Below are 20,564 nucleotides of genomic sequence, written 5' to 3'. Positions count from 1 at the left end.
TACGGATTTGGGCCACGCTCTGTCTGGAAATAATGCTTGTTTTCTACTGAAATAGAGACATCAGCTGACAACTTCTATTCTGCGCCACCCTGAGCTTCTCTTTCTCTTCCTCGCAAAACATTCTCAATTAGCCTGCCTAGTTCAAATATAGGCCTCGAGACGGCAAGAAGACGTTCCACCATCTCTTCGGATCCTTGTAGTATGATCAAGTCCAGGTATGTGCAAGCATTCATGAAATCGTTGAAATCAAAATGAGAAGCTTCCAAAAGAAGCTTCATAACCTCTTTATGGCCCATACACATGGCATAAAGAAGAGGTTTGATACCTTCCCCATCTGTCATATGATTTCAATATCGAGCGCTTCTTCTAGAAGCTTCACAACCTCTGCATTTCCGGAACATAGAGCGAAATTGAGAAAGACGTTGCCTTTGTCATCCTCAATGTTCACATTAATATCAGAAGCTTCTAGAAGAAGCTTCACAGCCTCGGGATAGCCCTTACGTATGGCTAAACTGAGGGGTGATTCGCCATTTTTAGCATCTCCCAGATTAACATCGATGTTAGGAGCACCCAGAAGAAGCTTCACAGCCTCTGTATAACCCATATTGATAGCAAACTTGAGGGGTGATTCGCCATCCTCATCTGTCAAATTAACATCAATATGAGGAGCCTCTAGAAGAAGTTTCACAGCCTCGGGATCGCGCTTCCATATAGCCGAAATAAGTGGCGATTCGCCATCCGCATTTATCAAATTGACATCAATATCAGGAGCTTCTAGAAGAAGCTTCACAGTTTCTGTTATGCCCGTATAGATAGCCAAATGGAGAGGTGCATCGCCATCCTTATCTATCAAATTGACATTAACATCAGGAACTTCTAGGAGAAACTTCACAGCCTCAGGATAGTACGTCCATATAGCGAAACTGAGGGGTAGACTGCCATCCCTATTTGCCAAGTTGATATCAATATTAGGAGCTTCTAGAAGAAGCTTCACGGCTGTGAGATACTTCTCATCGATGGCTAAATTGAGTGGTGATCCTCCATTTTTAGCATCTCCCAGATTAACATCGATGTTAGGGGCACTCAGGAGAAGCTTCACAGTGTCTGTATAGCCCATAGAAATAGCCAAACTGAGAGGTGATTCGCCATTCTCATTTATCAAATTGACATCAATATTAGGAGCTTCTAGAAGAAGTTTCACAGCCTCGGGATCGTGCCGCCGTATAGCCGACCGGAGGGGTGATTCACCTTCCATATCTGTCAAATTGACATCAATATCAGGAGCTTCTAGAAGAAGCTTCGTAGCCTCTGTATAGCCCGTAGATATAGCCAAAATGAGAGGTGTTTCGTGCCAACCATCTATCAAATTGACATCAACGCCAGGGGCTTGTAGAAGAAGTTTCACAGCCTCGGGATCCTGCCTCCATATAGCCAACCAGAGGGGTGATTCGCCATCCGTATTTGTCAAATTGACATCAATATTAGGAGCTTCTAGAAGAAGTTTCACAGCCTCGGAATAGCGCATAGATATAGCCAACCTGAGGGGTGATTCACCTTCCATATTTGTCAAATTGACATCAATATCAGGAGCTTCTAGAAGAAGTTTCACAGCCTCGGAATAGCGCATAGATATAGCCAACCTGAGGGGTAAACCACCTTCCATATGTGTCAAATTGACATCAATATCAGGAGCTTCTAGAAGAAGCTTCACAATCTCTGTATTGCCTCCAGATATAGCAGACCAGAGAGGGATTTCGTACCATCTAGATATCACATTAACCTCGATATTAGGAGCACTTAGGAGAAGCTTCACAATCTTGGTATGGCCTTCAGATATAGCCAAACAGAGGAGTTTCGAGCTATTCCCAGGGTTTCCCATATCAACGTCAATGCTAGGGGAACTTAAAAGAAGCTCCACCAGCTCTGTCCAACCAGCATATATAGCAAACTGGAGAGGTGCGAGGTCTTCCCAGACACTTGTCTTATTACTATCAATGTTAGGAGAGCGTAGAAGAAGCTTCAGAATCTCTGTATGGCCCATAGATATGGCCTCCCAGAGGGGTGATTCGCTGTCCCCGTCTCTCAAGTTAACATCAATATCAGGAACTTCTAGAAGAAGCTTCACAATCTCTGTTTGACCCGCAGATACAGCTAACCTGAGGGGTGTGCAGCCAGTAAGAGTGACACTGTTAATATCGACATCATAATCAACAAGTAGCTTGCGAACGGCCTCTTCAAGCCCCAAATAAGAAGCTAAATGAAGGCTGTTTGGCCGTAGATCATGCTCAATTGGAGAGAAGGCAATTTGCCAGTCCATGCAGCTCTCTGACTCGACAGAGAAGAGTTCAAAAGACAACGGAAACCATTTGCGTTGATCGGCAGCACTCATGTTCCTAAAGTGTTCCGCCCAGTTATTGGCTGAGTAGTCAAGGAAGACATACTGAGTAGTCAACTGGTGAGCATGCCTCTGTGGAATGTTTTTTTTCCTTCCAAATTCTTTCAGTCGCAAAAAAAATATGCAGACAGAGGCAAGGAGGAGTTGTGAATCAGACATGGAGATCGAGAACTTCCAGTCTTTTTCGATCAAAGACGCCTCGTTGTTTGGCGATAACAAAAATTCCTTTGCCGAATGGTGAATCAGGAAAACGGTCTCATTTACGATGTGGATGAAGAGGCCACAGGTATTTCGGACTGTGGTTTTCAGTTGCTCTCCAGTCTGTAGTTCCAAATCTTTATAGCTTTGGATGTCTTCTCTGAAGAACAATGCTACACCGAGTTCCTGGACAGAGAGTGGTCGCACAGCCGCCACTATTATTTGCAATAGCCTTTTAGCCTGTATTTGATCCTTGGCTTTAGAAAGAATGTCATTGTAAACATCGTCCACGTTCTTAGGCAAACATTGTAGTAAGCTCTTCACCGATCTTCTGTCGATTCGCGGCATTTCCGCGATTCTTTGAAAAATGAGATGCAGCCAGAGATATGTTCGATTCTCAGCCGCCAGAAGGCCCTCTAAGAGCTCTTTTCCTGTTGTAAGACTTGCAATTTGAGAGCCAAGTCGGGAGACTCGAGCGCGCACAACATGATTCATCTCCAAGTGAAGCTCATCAGAGAGACTCTCGCCTTTCAACCGAATACTAGGAACATTGACAATGAGGTCGCCAAACTCGGCCTCGATGTTCCAATATGGACGACTCGTGACAATGATTTTCAGATGGTGAGCGAGCCGACAAAGTTGCTCACTGAGTTCAAGATCCTTGATTTTCTTGACGAGTTTTCTCTGTTCTGTTGGTTCACATTCGTCTAATGCATCCAGAACAAGAATTATACGGCCGCATTCCGGATCCTTGGCTATATCTTTCACAATATCCCACATAGCATCAAAGCACTCCGATAACTTGCCTGCCCTTTCGCGATAGGGTGGCAGCGCATATCTCATGGCTTTCGATCCCCGTGGGGCCTTAAGAATCTGGTGCAAAAAGGCAGCTACAGCGCTAGCTGGACTCCGTGCCTCAGGCGATACGTCTTTGAAAAAGAAGTAGCAAATAGTTGTGTCACTAGACTCCAGTCCAAATAGACGTTCGTCTACCAAACTTTTGGAGAGAACTGATTTTCCACAGCCTGGGTCTGCTGTGATCCATAACAAGCAAGATGTGTCATTGCTTTGCCAGTTGAGAAAGGTGTCATTGTGAAGACACCAATTACATGTCCCTAACTCTCGTTCTGGATTCAGATTCTTTTGATACTCATAGTCCATGGTAAAAAACGACTGTAGACATTTTTCCTCTTCGTCCGATCGTCGCCATGACTCAAGCCGCTGGATAACATTTTCTCCAACTGGAGATGACAAGTCAGCCTTCGATTCTTTACACGGAATCGATCATGTCAATGAATGGAGCCAGAATTGAGAGGAATATGAAATTAAGGATAGATTAAGTGATCCCAGAGAGTAGAAATCCATACACCTATCACATACATTTCTCCACTGGAGGCAAGTTTATGACACTCTGTCCAGAAATGACAAGTAGTAGCTCCTTCGCGTAAGCTGCCGCGACAGCTGCCGCATACGGCTGCCAAATCTTGTTCTTGTGAGAGTCGGCATAATCACAGATGCCTCTGATTACAAGACAGGGCAATGTATCCATTAGGCCTGCTCCGAGAAGTCAGAAATATGGTCATGAAGAGCTTTGCAGATATAAAAAAACTCACCTGCTGCTTCCATTTCAAAGCATTTGATCTTCTCTTGTTTGGCCCATTTGTCCCTCAAAAAGGCGTCCATTATGACCTGGTCCGCAGATCCAATGGTTCCATAGTGTATCCGAGGTGTCGTATCCGATCGCTTCTTTCTTTTAACCAGGTTCCTATCCCCCAAGCCCCGGCATGACTCGCATGTCTTTCCTTCAATGTGGGGAGCTGCTGCCAGAAATAGGATATCTTTCGCCGAGCCTGGATGGCTGAATTTCTTTTCCATAGCTGGGTTTTCTGAAAGCATCTTGGACATGAATTCGCAAATTCTGTTCCCTTTCCACGCATGTCGACCATCTAGCATGGAGATAGCGTTGAGCACGATTCCCGGGGCTTGTTCAGTTGGCCCCCAGTTCGAACAAACTCCCGCGCCTGTATGGATTTTCCAAAGTCATATTGCACGACCGCTTCCGAGGACCTTGAATGTTGACTGATCACCACGTCCCCCAGCCTAATGTCTCGGAGTTCATCTGCGTCCTCGCTTTCAGCGCTTTCGGAACCGTTCTCGGACTCATTGCGTTCAATTTCGTCTTCATCCTGTGATTTGTACAAAGGGGCGCCACCTCCGATACCAACCATCAGACCAAACCTGATGGCCGGGAAGCTTCGGATCATATCTTTCGCAACTGTAGCAGCCGAAACCTTTCCTTTTTGCTCTGCAGGTAAGCAGGCAATAACCACATTGTGGTTACCTATCCTACCCAACAGGTAAGAATTGAAATCATTTGGATCCGCTGCTTGAAGCACTGGATGTTCTTCATCCAACATAGCAGCCGCGGCGACCAGCTCAGTTCGTGGCAGGGCACATATCCACCCCACGGTGTAATCTGAGTGGGAGAGTTGTTGGCAGCTCTTTTCCATCGCTGGTAGTTGTTTTGATAGGAACCGTAAATCGACGACCGCGTCCAAGCTGGTATCTTTGGGGTTGAATTTGCTCGCGGGACTCTACAGGGGCTGAGTGGCCCTTAAGTGTGACCCTGAAGGCATGTTCTGAGCGCCAAATCGTCCCTGCCTAATTGGGCCTTTGTTGACGTATCAAGGCATTTGGCAGGACTAGTGCCGTGTTTGATTGGCAGTCAGGACTGAATCAATGGCAGCGCGCATATTGGGGGTTTCAGCGTAGCACCTATGAGGTTGCCAAAGTACTGAGATGCGCTTCGTAGCAAGTACGGTAGTCATCACAACACAGATATATCATAAGGATGAATGATTGAAAAAGAAAATCAATGAACTAGGGCATGCATATTTGTGCAATTCGACTTTGAGATCTTATAACACACCATAGCACAAGAACCCTCTGGGATTCATCAGAGATTTTGTTTGGGCGGTTAGACACAGCTATTGGGCTTGAAACTCTGGCCACTCTGGGGCACAGTTTTATGAGTACTTTCTCACTTTCAAGCTGGTTCAATTAAATGTAAGGGGCTTTGGGTCAATCATATACCAGGTTAACTGGGTTCTATATCGGATTGGCACGGTCGGGTGCTAGATGGAAGCCGAAGGACGCTGCCTTTCTACCGTTTTGCTTCTAGGAGACTGTATCCCCGAAGCTTCCCCTCTTGCGCAGATCTTGTTCTATTGTCGGCTATAAGTGTTTCGGACGCGCCTAAGCTGGGTTGTTTAAATACGAAGCGCTGCTTTTTCGAACATTTGCTTCATTACCAGCTTGATCGGTAGTAGGTAGATTTCTATAATAAGCGCTCCCGTACTTAGAGACTTGGAAGCGCCCGAGATCATGATTGCTGTATAACGTTGGTTCTTGATGAACTTATTGACAGTCATTTTTAGCCGCCCTGCTGGCAGCACCCTTTCCAGAGGGTAGTACTATGTAGATAGATCGTTAAGCATTGGTGGGATCGCCAGTACTCCATAGACTGTTCGTATAGCGGCGAGCCACGCTCCCGAGATTGATCTGGTGATTCCGCGGAGAGCTTCTCGGCGACAACACGCTTTCGCAAGAGGCTTCAGGCAGTATTTATTGAAATCAAAACACTTATCGAGCCTCATGCCTAGATAATTAGCGTGTTCAAAAAGCTATGTTTAGGTGATTGTTTTTTAGTGCCGTGCGCGGTCGGTAGTTGTGAGTGCTTGGCGTGGCCCTACGGGTGGGCGGCGTGCGCGTCGAAGTCGAATAGTTTAAATATTATTATCAGATCCTTCTCTTCGTTATTTTTCTTTAGGGTCCCTTGTGCCACTCTTGGATTGACAAACTGGATCATTTCGAGTTTATCCAACGCAAGTTTTGCTATATAGCGTCTCGCCTAAGTATTCGCGGGATTCATCAATTCTTCGAGCGCCTTCGATCTTAACATAAGTCAAGTTGCGGTCTTGACAGTTATAATATTCACACTCACGATTCTGACAGTTACAGCATTCACAGTTACGGAGAAGGAGGATACATTTCATTGATGAGTTGACCATATTGTCTGCCTCACAATCGCAGGACTTGTTTCATTGAATGGGGAATACGCTCGATCGCAATGACTATATCAAGTCCTGAGGAATTGTCATAAGAGAGAAAAAAAAACATATCAAGAACATGGAATAATGACACCAAGCCGGCCAGAGATATCAAAAAACAACCCAAAAATGACACATAACCAAAAAAGAAAAAGAAAACGCATAAGAAGCACAGACATAAGTCCTCGTTCAGGACAAGTTGAGACATAATGGTTTATCACACATGCACGCAATATGTTGGCCGCACTGGAACTCCTTGCCCCCTCCAAACAGAAAGCTGGGGGCATATATCCATGAGATAAGATAGACCGTATCGGGCACCACCGGATGCAAGAAACAAAAAGTGAGTCCAAAAGAACGGGTTCGAAACAAAAGGCCATGCTCATCATCTGTCGATGTGGGGTGCGAGGATGACCGTGGAACGAACAGGAAAGTAAATAGCACAGTTGCCTAAATGGACAAAATAGGCCGTATGAACATTGCAGAGGATTCAAAAGAAGACGAATCAAGAATTTAACATTTAACAATCGGACATTTGGAGCCACGAGGACTTTCAAATCGAGGGAACATGTTTACTCATTGAGACGAGGTGGGTGGTGGAAAATTGTTTCGTAGATTTCCGTCAAGATGCGCGCATCTGCCCGGAGAGAAGGAGAGATGTTTTCGTTGCGCAGGAGGAAGCGGATGGTCCGTTTCAGAAGCTGGTCGAGGACCCCGCGTTGCACAAGCTCGGAGAGACTCGACTTGTATGTCGCAGCCAGGACGAGCATGTTACCAAATTGACTGGAGTTCAAGAATCAGCGGGGACAAGTTCATCGGGAAGGAAACAGCAAAGGAGAGGCATTTCAAAAGACGCGTGACTTACGCATGAGCAGTACCGAAGATGTTGGTGACCACCAATCGATCCTTAATACCATCAAACGCAATGGTACTCGAAATCGCGGACTCGACACAGACCCTGCAGGCGCGACGAAGCTTGCGTGGCATATCACGCATGTCAACATTGGGTGGGACCCAGTTTTCGGGGAAAGTGGACGCAGAATTGCTGGGCGCAGAGCCTATATCACTCTGCATGCGCTGCATCTGCGTGCTGCCGCTCTGCGTCATGGATGGGGACATCTGCTGAGTCTGCGAGGTAGTAACGGAAACTGAACCGGTCGGGGAGTCCACTGCAGGCTGACTGGCCGATCCGGTCTGCACACTCGGCTGGCCAAAGTGGAGAGCGTGGTATAAGAGCGGACGGTGGATGATGTACTTAGCACCGTAGTACTTAGCGCGCATGCGTGCGGCATTGATTTCATCAGCGGGCTCGCCGTTGTCATCCCATTTCATGGTATCTGGCAGACTGTTCCGCCAGAGTTCGAGATTCATACTCAGCGTCTCTTGCACAGTGGATGACCAGTTCGGATTGCCTTGCTTCTCAACCTTATAGAGGTCGGTGTGAACACGGTTGAGAACTTTGCGAAGATGAATCTGAGCAGAATAAAAGAGCATCATCATGGTACTAGGCGCATTGAGGTCGTCGGGCAAAGTGATCGTATATCTACCCTTGGGTAGGCTCATCCGACCTTCATACCGAGAAATTCCACTCGCCGGAATATCAAGCTCGGCAAGAAGATCACTTTCAAGCTGTAGACAAGTCCAGTACGCAAAATTGAAGAGGTCTTTCAGCTCGCTTTCTTCCAATCTTTCGTATCTTTTGTGTCGAACAAGCACTTGGCAGGCTCGGGCGGCTTGACAAATCCAGCCGTGGCTTTGGAATGGATGCGCTAGTTGTCCAGCATAAAGGCCAGCAAGCAAGCCCGCCTGGACATGCTCCAGTTCAACGCCACCCTGCAAAAGACCCAGAATGGAAGTTGCGTATCCGTAGAGTGCGAGCCCTGGGATGACCTGTAGGTTCTTGACGTTCCCGTAATCATCGCCGATCGAGGAGATGGTTCGCCTGCCAAGGGTCTTACTGAAGCTGGTGTCCGAAGCGGGCGAAGGGTAGGAATTGCTGGCGGGAGGATTTTGCTCGTAGAAAGACGTGGATGGTGGCGCAGACTCTGAATTGGCGGGAGACAGAACTCCATTGGCAGTATTGCTGGCAGTATTGCTGACAGGATTGTTGGCAGTATTGTTGGCAGTATTGTTGGCAGTATTGTTGGCAGTATTGTTGGGAGTGTTGTTGGGAGTGTCGTTGGGAATGACGTTTCCGTTGGAATCCCTTTTTATAGGTGGAAGGGTTCTAGGAATCTTTTGCTTGTCGAAGGCAACCTTTTCGTCCATAATCGGGCCAGGAAGCGGCGACTTAACCTCACAGATAGCTCCTAGAGCGAGGACCAAGAGAATGATTGCGTTGTCGATGTTTTGTCCGACATGGGGACGAGAAGAAGTCGAGCCAGGATTGGTCGGGGCTCCTCGAATGCCCTGTAGATCATCGTGGGAACGCTTTCGCTTTTTCTCACGACACAATGTATTCGTCTCGGTAGTTGGAGATGTGGTGCGAGGGCCGTAAACACGCATGAAGACTTCCAGTTTCTTTTCAAGGTGGTACTGGTCTAGGAAAGGATGCAGAATGTGTATCCGGTCCAGATAACTCCGAACATATCGTCGAGCAGTATTGATATCCAGGTTTAAGAGACCGAATCGATCAATTTCTGCACCTTGAGCATACCATGATGTTCTTTCCTGGATTCTTGACGAGCCATCCAGGTTGGATTTACTTTCCTCGAAGAAGGCACCGTGTTCCGTATGGTTCGAAGAAGTTGTTGGCAAGAGTGTATCATCAGCCGTGAATGAGATCTCGCCCTGTCCATAAACACTGATGAGGCCCCGCTGTTCCTCCAGTCTCATTACATAATCTTCGTCGTAGGGTGCTCGAAGTAGCCTCTTGATTGACGGCCACATGAGAAGTTTATGCGCGGCGGTCGTATGCTCGACTGGAATTGATAGCTCTCCTTCATTGTCTGCCATTGATGGGTCCTCGAAACTGGAGTTCGGATCAAGCACCTGTCCAGCACCACTGCTTTGGGCGCCATAGTCCTCTAAGATTTCCGTTGACAGCTGGCCGGTCGGTTCGGCTTTCAAAGCTGGTTCGCGCTGGAAAGAGGAGGCAGCGGCTGGGAGGGGCGGAGGCGGTTGTGGATGACTTGAACGAAGTTTGGCCATTCGCGATGGATCAGGATTGGTCACTGCAGCTAGGACTTCTTCAAGGGTCTTCCATAGACCGTTGAAGCGATCGAATTGATCTTGCATCTTATCCTCCAGTTCCATGATTCGGTCCATGATCAACTGCGTACTCTTCTCTTGTCTGTATCAAGAACATCAATATTTTTCTGGCTTGATCCAGTTCTTGAAGATCAAATTCCAAAGCGGGGATACGCACTTATGAGGGGGAACCTCTTTATAAATGCAAATCAAGTTGGTCTCCTTGCAATGGCTACACGCCGGTCGACCTTCATCACATTTGGCTTTTCTTGCTCGGCATTGGTCGCAAGCCTGGAGGCGAGGATTTTAGTCGACAGCTTTGGCTAACGGAGTTGGGCCCTTTTGAGGCAATCCCTGTCTCTCAACTTACCTGCTGCGCTCGGGCGGCCTTCCGTTGGCGAGCTCCAAAGGCCGGATTTTGATAGTATCCTGGATCATAAGGTCCTGGCGTACTTGTAGAAACTGGGCCACCGGGTGGCATGAACTGTGACGAAGGGGGTAGCGTAGCAGAGGTCGGGGTTGTTTCGCCATTGGCAGTAGGTTCGGCAGGGGGGTAGCTCATGCGCGGCCGATAATCCGGTGGTGCGGAATGCGGGGAGGCTTCGTGAGGGCCGCCATTCATCGGGGGTCGATAGTTGGGGAGCGGTGGGGGGTTATGATCCGGTACGGCATGCGGGGGCCCGGGGACCGTGTTTGGACGGGCGTACGGCCCTTCTGGGGGTAGCTGCGGCAGCTCTCGATTCGGCATGACAGGATATCCTTGCGGTGGCAGCGGACCCTGAGGGGTACCGGAGTGTCGACGATCCGGCGCATGGCCATCGAAGGAGGGAGGGTACGGCGGGCGCGGTTGCCATGGATGCTCGTAAATAGCATGCGCAGGAGGCGGCGCATGGGGGCCATCTGGAGGGGGCATTCGGTGCATCGCCGGTGGTCGAGCCCGTGTCCGGTAGGAGGGACTTCAAATGGTTCAACTCAACGGAAATCTAGGACCATGGTTAGGCGCAATTTCTTTTTTTTGGGGGGGGGGGGCGCATTGTCGTTGCGGCCCGTATCGGTCCAGGCTTGCTAGACTTAGGATGGCTGGTGCATAAATACCGCGTAGAAGCAATCTCGCTTTTATTAAAACTCAACACAGAGAGGGAGGAGGGGTTACTGTCTAAATCAACATGACGAGTGCGAGGAGCGACGGGGTGAAAGACGCAGATCGCGCGGTGGACCGGGGTCAGGTAGGGATTCGGACCGGACCGAGGAAAGAGCACTCCCGGACAAAGGACTCGGATGCGATTTCAAGAGAGGACCACACGGCCCCGGTTGAAGGTTGAGGACGCTTATAATGGGGGCTGGTTGCGACGGTCAGCGATCTTGACGCGGTTGCTGGCGTCGCAAAAATGAGCGTGGCGTCCAAAAGCTTGTAGGTGGGTAGCCGGGGTGGAGCGACTGGAAAAAAGAAATCGTGAGATCGGAGGACCGGCGAACCAGGGTGTCCCTGTTCTGAGGGGAAGAGGGGAAACGGAGGGAGTGAGGCAGATGAAGATGAGAGGGACTCAGTATCTCAGATTGAATGCTTGGATCGCAAGGTTGGGCACGGAACCAGGGAGGAGGGGGGAGTTGGTACGACCAAGTACGAGCAAGTACGGCGAGTACGCGTAGTGCAGGTGGGCGGGCAGGGTGATCAAAGGCGTATAAGAGGTGTAAATATGGGGGGAAGCCGGCGGTATGGAGGTCCGGAGGTACCTGGAGTATCTCCCAGTACCCGTACCGTACCCTGGCACAGGCTCGGGCGTGCCCCACCGGGTGACACTGGAATACCGTATCACGGGAGCCAGTGGATACCACGGGATAGTACGCCGCCCGCCTGCCGTGTATGAAAGGTATGAAAGGTATGAAAGGTATGAAAGGTATGGAGTGTATGGAGTGTGTATGGAGTGAGTGGAGTGTTCGGAGTATAGCGCCAGGTCAGTGAAAGTCGCGCCTTGCACGTACCGGAGGAATGGACTGTCGGTCGGGGTCACAAAGACTCGTCCGCGGTGGAGTCAAAAGTGGAAGGGAGGAGTGGAGGATCGAGAGCTAGGACGACCAGGAAGGAAGCTAAGCCAGACTGTCGGGTTCGAAGGGCGAACAGCGAGACCGGCGAGGGGAGTCCACGGTTCCAGCAGTTTGGGTCGGAATAGAGGAAGAGAAAAGGAACAGAAGCGAGGGCGGGGACGATATCCCAATATAACTCGGGGAGGAGGCAGGGAAAGAGGGGGGAGGGGGAAAGGAAGGGGAAAAGGGTACGCGACTTGAAAGTTTAGGTTTCAAGAGAGGCAGCGAGCAGCGCAGAGCACAGCAGGAGAGTTGTGTTTGTGAAAGAGAATGACCGAAAAGAGAGAGAGAGAGAGAGAAGGGAGAAAAAAGTACAGTCGTCTTGGGGATCCACTGGGGACAAGCATCATAGGAATCACCGAAAAGAAAATGGAAAAGTCGAAAATCGAATTTCTTCTGCTTGTCTGAGCAAAGGCCGTCTGGGTTACTGAGGGAGCAGGATTAGCCTTTTTAGGGTTTGAGTTGGTTGGATAATTGGATAATTGGGATTATTCGGATTATTCAGATAAATTCGGATTATTGGGGGTTTGGGGGGGGGTTTCGTGTTCGTTTCGAGTACCGTACGGAAACCGGCAGACGGCGAAAGTCATGAGGGACCATCCAGTCGACGATCGACGATCGACCGCTGTTTGCCCCTCCCCAGACGCCATCAGAAGGCCCTTCTTTCCCAGCACGCCGAACCTGATATACGGTGAGAAATAGACTGTAATAGACCATAGTATATAGATCCTCTGTACACCGCACAGATCATACGAAAGAAGAACCCGGGATAGCCTGGATGGATAGGATCGATCTGCCATACTCCATCCTCGAGTCCGGGAAAAACAATAGAGCTGTATCTATCATACAGGTACAGGGAGATACCTGGGGTACGCTGTACATCGGTACCGCTGTACCAAGAACAGGCCAGCCCCCCCCCCTCCCCCCACTGGTCTCTGTGGTCTCTCTCTCTCTGATCTATAACCATCCCCCGATCGAGATCAGGGATCAGATAGAAGCACCCAACAATCCCCTGCGCTAGCAGATTTCGATTTCGAGACAATCATACCTCGCTACGATCGATGATGCGGTCTGATCATAACCAGCACACACAACCAGGGTTCGGGGAGGGGGTCGAATAGAGTAAGCCTGGAACTCAATCGCCCACAGCCGATTTGACTGGGGAGGGGAGGGGAAGCCCGAGTTGACAGGTCTGCTATTCTCGTTTCTTTTTTATTTTTTTGCCTCCGAAGAATGACAGAGAGACGCAGTGGGGCCACCAGCGGAGGAAAAGGGAAATGACACGGTTTACGGTATGTCCCTACACCATCCACAGAATCATTATATCATAACTAGTGACGCTGGAAGCGTCCTGGGAGCGGTAAAGTTTTCACCGGCAGGTTCTGGTCACCGCGGATTCGATGATCCCATTTGGCCTCCGATCGTCGACTTTGGATAGCAGAGCCCTTTCGGTTTAGTTGCAGAGGCAAGGATCCCAAACTCGCTTCGGCCTCTCCGGTGATCGAAGGTCAACCATTTCGCTGGGTAAGCCCATCCCAGGCACAGTTAGGAAGTTCGTCCGGAGGATCTACCAAGTGGGGGGGGGGGTTAAGGACGGTGGATGTCTGATTATCATCGCTTCGCTGGACGTGAAGGCAGGAAGGCAAGAAAACAGGAATATAGGATACCCGCTATGCTATCGATGGGAAAGGTCTAGTTCGTTGAGAGAGGGATCCGAAGCGAATCCGATAGGAATCCGGCTCACAACGTTCAGAGGCGAGAGACAAAAGGACTATGACGCGGAAGTAAAAAAGGCGGGATCGCCTCCCAAGACCCAGTCCTCGGGACATTTTAACTTGTCCCTAAAATCACAAACGCAATTGTCCACTGGCGCGGCCGCTTTCCCCGATCTCGATCGCGAAAGTATATCATTGTGTTGGCTCCCTGCTCAGACACTCCAAGGAGTGACCGCCGCAGTATAGAGTTCGATGCTCTCGCATCGCTTGCAAGGGGCGCCAACAACAATGGCCCTGTAGCAAAGTCTATTGGACCGCACATCCTCACTACCAAGTGGATACAAATCCAGATCGGCGAACTTCTCGAATTTCCACCGAATCCAAGTGGGTGTGCGAAGGGCCCCAAGATGCCGGTCCTCGGTAACCAACACCGTCGCCCCAAACACCGGGGCGACGCTACGCTCATCAGAACGGTGTGGGCATTCAGCTGGCAAGGTCTGCCGCGCTCATTTCACTTGACTCCACCTCAAATCCATTGGTGGTACCTTAATGGGCCAGTGGCGACAAGATTGAGACACACTATAGAGTTGGATATTCGACAGCGGTATGTACCACATCTCCTTTCTTCGCGGACCTACCAGAGAGTTCTGCGCCTCTATGGAGTAAATAATCATTGACCTGGAAAACGGGACTGCAGGACTACCGAAACCCCGCGGTATTGTAATTACCGCCTCGGTAGCAGCCGACGGACTCCCGACTCCCGTGTCTCGTCCACGGAAAAAGGGTCGCAGCTCCATGGCTCGCGGGCTCCATCCACTCCATCCACGGCTTCTATTGCATATAATTTGTATACAGCGTACACGTGAATCCTAGAGATTGAAAGCGATATCCATCCCTCGAGATCGATTCCAGGTGGCCCTCAATTTAGACTTGCCGTTGCGTAACAGAGACCGGGAATTTTAAGCTAGACCAGTGCGGTGATATATTTCTGCAGCTCTACTACTGTAGTTCTGGCAATGTCCACAAGGGGCGGGACTAACATGACCAACACAATAACACGCCGGTCTCATCATCAATGGAGATTTTCGCGTGTCCAGGACTCGCAAGCCGGATAGTGCCCTGTCTCAATCTCCAGACGGGCCATATTGTAGCTTGAAAGGAATCCATGACTTCATTTGTTCCCGGTGGACACCGCGAGCCCATGCCTGTCATTGGTGTAGAACCCCCCCCCCCCCCATGATATCAGAACTGGAGCCTGATCTCCCACACGCCCACGAATGCATTTGAAGCACCAATCGCTAGTAACAAGGGATATTCCCGTTCCCCTCCCCACCCCAATCCCGATGTTTATCATGTACACCGCCAGTGAGGCACTACATTCAGAACCAACTTAGCGCGAGAACGTTGAATATCGACCAAAAACAAGGTCGAAATGCCGATTTGCCGAATCCCTCATTGCACCAAATCAAACCCCGTGTCCAGGTCAATCACCATCTTTCGGTCCCTGCTTCTGAATTTTTTTTTCATAGTTTTTTAATTTATTTTCTATTTCTTAGCCTCCATCGGCACATTCCAGAAGTCCGCGTCACACCACCGAGCCCGCGGTCAGTCAAGGGTTCCCACATCGCTAGATTTCGTTCCTTTTTCTTTGCTTTTTTTTCTTTGCTTCGTTTGACCGTTGAGTCGCCGGTCGGTGCAGTCAGCCTGTCATCGACTCTAGTCTTCCCGTCTGACAGGTCCTGTCACACCGGTCACGGCCAGTCAGGCATTTTCTAAGACGGGGGGGCCAGTGAAGGGGAGTAGTGGCGCAGTGGAGTCCAGCAGCAAGTGATCATGGATTGATACCCGCGGCTGGTTACCAATAGTTCCGTCCCGGGCCCGTCTGGGCAAGCCATTAAGGTGGTCTTCGCCCTTTTTTTTTTTTTTTTTTTTGGAAAATCCTCCCCCCCCCCCCAACTCCATTTAGAATAGATTATGGAAACGAGAACAGCGTCAAGAGGGCGAGGATAGGAGCTTTTTTGACCCTGTTCCTCCAACAGGAACCTCAGAATCCTCGATCGACTTGGATCGTGCCTGGTTGATTACAAACTACTGCACGATCCTAGATCCAGCCGTAAAACGGGGAGAGATGCACCAGCCGAAACGGGATTTGTGGCCGAGCAACGTCCATGATCCGACCAGTATGAGAGAGAAAGAGAGAGAGAGTCCTTTGACCTTCTCCAATTTTCTAGCCATTGCCGCCCACAATGCCCTGCAGGACAGCTCATGAACTGCGAGACCTGTATCTGTCATCCAGTTTCCCTTCCCCAAATTCCAATTGCTTCCAATTGATCCCCAAAAGATTTCCTTTTTTTGGATTCTAGTATTTTCTCCGTCGATCCGCCGTTTCCAATATCCTGTCCGCTGGGTCTGGTTGGGCGCGTCCTGCCCAACTCCAGCGCGTATCATAGGCCGTTGGGCCTCAAATCCTGCCCTCGATAGAACCGACCCCAGTCCAGCTGGATTGGAAACTCGCCCAGGCACGTCGAAAAAAGCGAGAGGAGAAAATAGGACAACCATTGCTCATCTAGCGTGGAAAAAAGAATGCGTCTACTTTGGTCAATCACATCCATATCATCAATAATACCGGTCGACTTTGCCAGTACATGCGGACCAGCTTCATTCACGGATCAATAGATCAATGGATCAATGCACACTGGCCATTTCTAATTTAACGAGAGAGACAGTAGAGATCAACCCTCGCAGCAAACAGCCTCAGCCAAAATAGAATATGATCTCCAGGGTGACCAGCTTAGTACATCACACGCTCCTCCCTCCCTAGACAGCCGATCACCCTCCGCGCGGGTTTCTCGGGCGTAGCCAGATAGTCGCGGCCGAGGCTATACTGTACATTGCATGGTATGTACCGTCCATCCTGGTGATCAGTCCCCGATAGACGCGCTCGAATCTCCACCCTGAGGGGGGGATGGGCGGTTCTTCATCTCGATGTATTTCATCGCTCTCGTCCTCTGCAGTACACACTACTCGGTACTCTGCACGCCATGCATGGATTTGCTGTCTAGCGATGATAGAGTTTGGCCGATGGCCAATGGGGCAGCACGCAAGGGGGTGGCCAGAAAAGAAACTCCCCAGCCTGCCCGCAAGAATGAGTCGCTGATAGTCTCTCTCCATTGGGGAGGTGGCTTTCCTTCACCCCCCCCCCCCACTCCCGCAGATTCCAGCGGCTCGATGACATCAAGAGATCCTGGCCCTAGTTTGAATCTATGAGTTCACTGCCGTCCCCCGCGTTAGTTGAGGCAGCCAGCGGGCGCGAGGACAACAATCAATTGCCAGAGAAACCTCCTACGACGCTGGATATGCCTGGCGCGAGGCAGGCTTACGCACACAGCAGGTTGACTGGGTTATCCCAGTGTGTTTGTGTCTGTATGTCTCCTGCACTCTTATCGAGGGGGTCTGGCCCATGCAGACCGTTCCCTCCCCCAGACTCTCCCAGTGATGCGATGCGAGTCAGGTCCTCACCGCGTGTGCCCATGGACAGTGGGCATTGGCAGGGTTCACGGGACTGAAAGCCAGCAGGTGATTGCCAATGATCTACTAGAAGAGGGGATATACTGGGTCGTATACATTCTCTCCATTGCGACTGGTCCATCGCATATTATCCACGTCCCTCACTGCGACCGATAGCTGCGGGTGATCGTATCTGGAATCGCGGCAGAGAGAGAGGGAGCGGCAGAGACAGACGTTATCTAGGGAGGCTGTGGACACGTCCACGCGGCTGCCAATCCTCCTGTACGTAGGTGTTCGAGTCCTCGCGTCGAGACCAAAGACAGAGGCCAGGTCGTTCGATCTACGAGGCTGCGTTACATAGTGGCGGGAGAACAACGATGCAGAGATGCAGAGGCGCAGAGTCCCTGCGGGTGGCTGGAAGCACGAGAATATCCCGAGCAGGGTTCAAGCTGCTTTTGTCTCTGACAAATACTTCTTGAGCGCAGCGTTGCATACAGAGACAAGAAACAGAGACAGATGGAATGAGGAGAAGATATTCCAGTCGGGTTCCTGGTTTCGGGATCAAGGGACCAGTCACAACTAAATCTCGACTAAAATATTGTTGTCTCTTCCTGTTCTGAACGCAAATCAAGGAGACTGTCACGAGAATTGGAATCATACCAGCCCTCGCGCCGATCGCCTGTCTAGGAACGACCTCGGAGGAATTCTCGACTCCAAGCACATGTCGTTTTGCTTGACCGGAATGCTGGGGTTGGGACACGACCTGTAGCAGCATCGAGAGGTCCATCCACCTTGGTATCGCGATGAATGTATTGATGTATTGATGTATCGATGTATCGAGTGAAAGAGCTGTATCTGTTCATACATACTTCGAACGGACTCGGGCCTCCCAGGTGAGACTCGGTATGGTATGCAAAACCATGCCGTATCCACCCATATACTCCGTACAGCTATGCATACCGTATACAACGCTCACAACAATGTGACTGGCACTATGCGAAACTAGCTCCAGCTTCGACCACACGACAGACCGACGTCCACAAGAATACAAAGTACCGACGGCGTCATCGTCATCGCCGATAGCCGATGCTGATTCGCGCATCCCGAACCGATCGGCTGCACGGCCAAGCTGAAGTTAGCGTTGTACAGCTGATCCTCATACTCCTCGAATGAGCGCTTCCACCAACTGGGAGGCGCAACAAGATTCAATAGGCCTCGGACCTCCCCCCCCCAGTCGTGACAGCGGGATCGGCCGTGCTCTGAGTCCACCACAATGGAAGCGGTGGAAGGTGCTCAGGCGGAAACTAGCGGAGCTTCTCGGCGACAACTGTGAGTACTTCGCAAGGCGAGGGTCTGTGTGTACTCGGGTGCCTGGGCGGACGACCCTTCAAGCAAGGCTTGCCAAGAGAGCGTCTTCTCTTGTCTCTGTACACCCTGACTCCCCCAGGGCTCTCTTCTCTAGGACCCGAGGTTCTGGCTCAGGTCCTACATCGACCTCGAGCTTGCGTTGCGGCTCTCCGGCTGGTCGGGGAGAGGCAGAGGGGACTCCCCAATGCTAGTAATGCTGGTCATGCATATCCAGTATGGTTTTGACCATACCAGTCCAAACTAAGTATTTACCATCTCATCATCACCATCTTCTTCTTCTTCTTCTTCTTCTTCTTCCTCATCCTCTTCCTCTCTCGCTATCACGCTGCCCCATCCTCCCCCTCCCGCACGGGGCGCGGCGATTGTGATGTATACATGCCGTTCACCCGTTCTGCGCAGGAACTGGCGCACGCTGTCTGGCTAGAAGCACCGCGCACTGGGTACTTTTGCGCGAGGTCTCGCCACTTGAAACTGACACGTCGCACAGCCTTTGCGGGTGGACCTGAAGACAAGGGAGGGGGGGAACCAGGGGAGGGGAACAATATGATACTCGCTGTTTGTCCAGCACGTCGCACATCTCAAACGCTCTTGCCCGCAAACCTCAAACCCCAAACCTGAAGGGCGGCGGCTCATCCAGCCACGTGGATGGCCCATGTGGCTTCCTCTGCAGCCCTTAATTCGAACCGTAGAGCATATAACATAGCGAGTGAACCAATGTAGACGTATGACTATGGAATATGGAATACGAAGGGTATGGCCTCTCGCAGGCCCGTCTGGACTTTCATCCTGGAATCGATCGTCTCGCGTACGTACCCCACGACAATGGCTTGTCCCAGGGTTGGCGCTGGTTGCAGCTCAGGGGGCGATTATCCCGGGCCCTCGCAGGTACTTTTGGTCGTTTTTGCGAGAAGTCTCGCCTCATTTGACTTTTTGTTTTTGTTTTTATTTTGGTATTTGTGTTTGTATTTGAAACTTGAGCAGTTTTATAATTAAAATTTGTTTGTCTTCTAGGGTATGTGGTTTTTTTGTCCTTGGCCACACATTACGGTGTCGAGAAACTGGCGTTTGCTAACGAGGCCCTTTGCGTTGAGGGTTGGCTCATCCTGCCTGCAGCGCTTCACTCTTAAACTCCCCAGATCGCGAGCAAACAATATTGCTTACTTACACGTGAGGGAGGAACAGTTGATTGGAGTTGCAGGAACGGCTGGTCTGTTCTCACATCCGCATATATCCCGCGATGCAGGGAAAATCAGGGCGTGTGAAAGAGCCAGGGGTGGGGGGACCAGGAACGGATCGGGGATCGTGCAGACGCCCACAAGAGGGTTGGAGGGGGTGGGGGGGGGGGGAGGGGGAGTGGTGGACTCCTCTAGATGGGGATTCCTAGTCGGGCCGGGTGCAGAGATTGTCGACAAAATAAAGCATATTGTGAGTGGGAATAGTTAGTGAGGTAAACTAGCTGCTTTCTGAACTCAGATTTCCTGTCGTGATCAATACACATGCCCATCATTGTATCGAGTACTCCGTAAGTTCTCTGCTCGTGAAGACCCGGACATCGTTCTTGGAAATGGGAAAATGTGATTCCAAACTCGGGCGGTATCTTTGACCCTTTCTACACACAACAAAAGTACAGACGAGGCAACCGCCTCCACTACCTATACGGGCAGGTCCAAAAGAGTCAACGAGTAGCCGGAGTGAAGAGGTACGCCCCCAAGTCACGAGTTGAACCCGAGTGTACTGAACGCGCCTCGGATGAGCGACAACGCTGCGGACAACTCGCGCAAGCCATGCTTTTTTGGGCATCGGGTATGCCCGTTGTCCCTGGGATGTCTTTGGACTCGGTTCTTCAGCTTCAAGATTGGGTTTCCCTGTCTCTCTCTCTTTATCTCTCTTCTTCTTCTTCTTCTTCTTCTTCTTCTTCTTCTTCTTCTTCTTCTTCTTCTTCTTCTTTGTTTTTGTTTTTGTTTTTGTGTGCTCTGCCCTCCAATCGAAATCTCATAC

General features: G+C 50.3%; 4 protein-coding genes across 4 annotated transcripts; 2 read left to right on the top strand and 2 right to left on the bottom strand.

The window, feature by feature from the left end:
• Positions 1–337: 337 nt before the first annotated feature.
• N7462_009962 (uncharacterized protein) lies at positions 338–5,103 on the bottom strand (the record flags this gene model as incomplete). Its single annotated transcript, XM_057081676.1, has 4 exons — positions 338–3,834; positions 3,974–4,147; positions 4,207–4,614; positions 4,674–5,103. 4 exons carry the CDS (start codon positions 5,101–5,103, stop codon positions 338–340), a joined length of 4,509 nt encoding a protein of 1,502 aa, XP_056928716.1.
• Positions 5,104–7,274: 2,171 nt separating this feature from the next.
• clcA (putative C6 finger domain protein) lies at positions 7,275–10,804 on the bottom strand (the record flags this gene model as incomplete). The annotated part of the gene is made up of 4 exons (XM_057081675.1): positions 7,275–7,485; positions 7,568–9,994; positions 10,070–10,182; positions 10,262–10,804. The coding sequence occupies 4 exons, from the start codon at positions 10,802–10,804 to the stop codon at positions 7,275–7,277; spliced, it is 3,294 nt and encodes a 1,097-aa protein (XP_056928715.1).
• An 803-nt stretch (positions 10,805–11,607) lies between these two features.
• Positions 11,608–12,062, top strand: N7462_009960 (uncharacterized protein; the record flags this gene model as incomplete). Its single annotated transcript, XM_057081674.1, has 2 exons — positions 11,608–11,733; positions 11,841–12,062. 2 exons carry the CDS (start codon positions 11,608–11,610, stop codon positions 12,060–12,062), a joined length of 348 nt encoding a protein of 115 aa, XP_056928714.1.
• Positions 12,063–18,367: 6,305 nt separating this feature from the next.
• On the top strand, positions 18,368–19,243 carry N7462_009959 (uncharacterized protein; the record flags this gene model as incomplete). The annotated part of the gene is made up of 3 exons (XM_057081673.1): positions 18,368–18,553; positions 18,801–19,006; positions 19,132–19,243. 3 exons carry the CDS (start codon positions 18,368–18,370, stop codon positions 19,241–19,243), a joined length of 504 nt encoding a protein of 167 aa, XP_056928713.1.
• Positions 19,244–20,564: the final 1,321 nt, after the last annotated feature.

The sequence above is a fragment of the Penicillium macrosclerotiorum genome (assembly GCF_028827735.1).
Source record: "Penicillium macrosclerotiorum strain IBT 26536 chromosome Unknown utg000010l_segment0_segment0, whole genome shotgun sequence".
Classification (NCBI taxonomy): Eukaryota; Fungi; Ascomycota; class Eurotiomycetes; order Eurotiales; family Aspergillaceae; genus Penicillium; species Penicillium macrosclerotiorum.
Note: the sequence above shows the minus strand (reverse complement) of the source record. Positions and strands in the feature narration are given on the sequence as shown.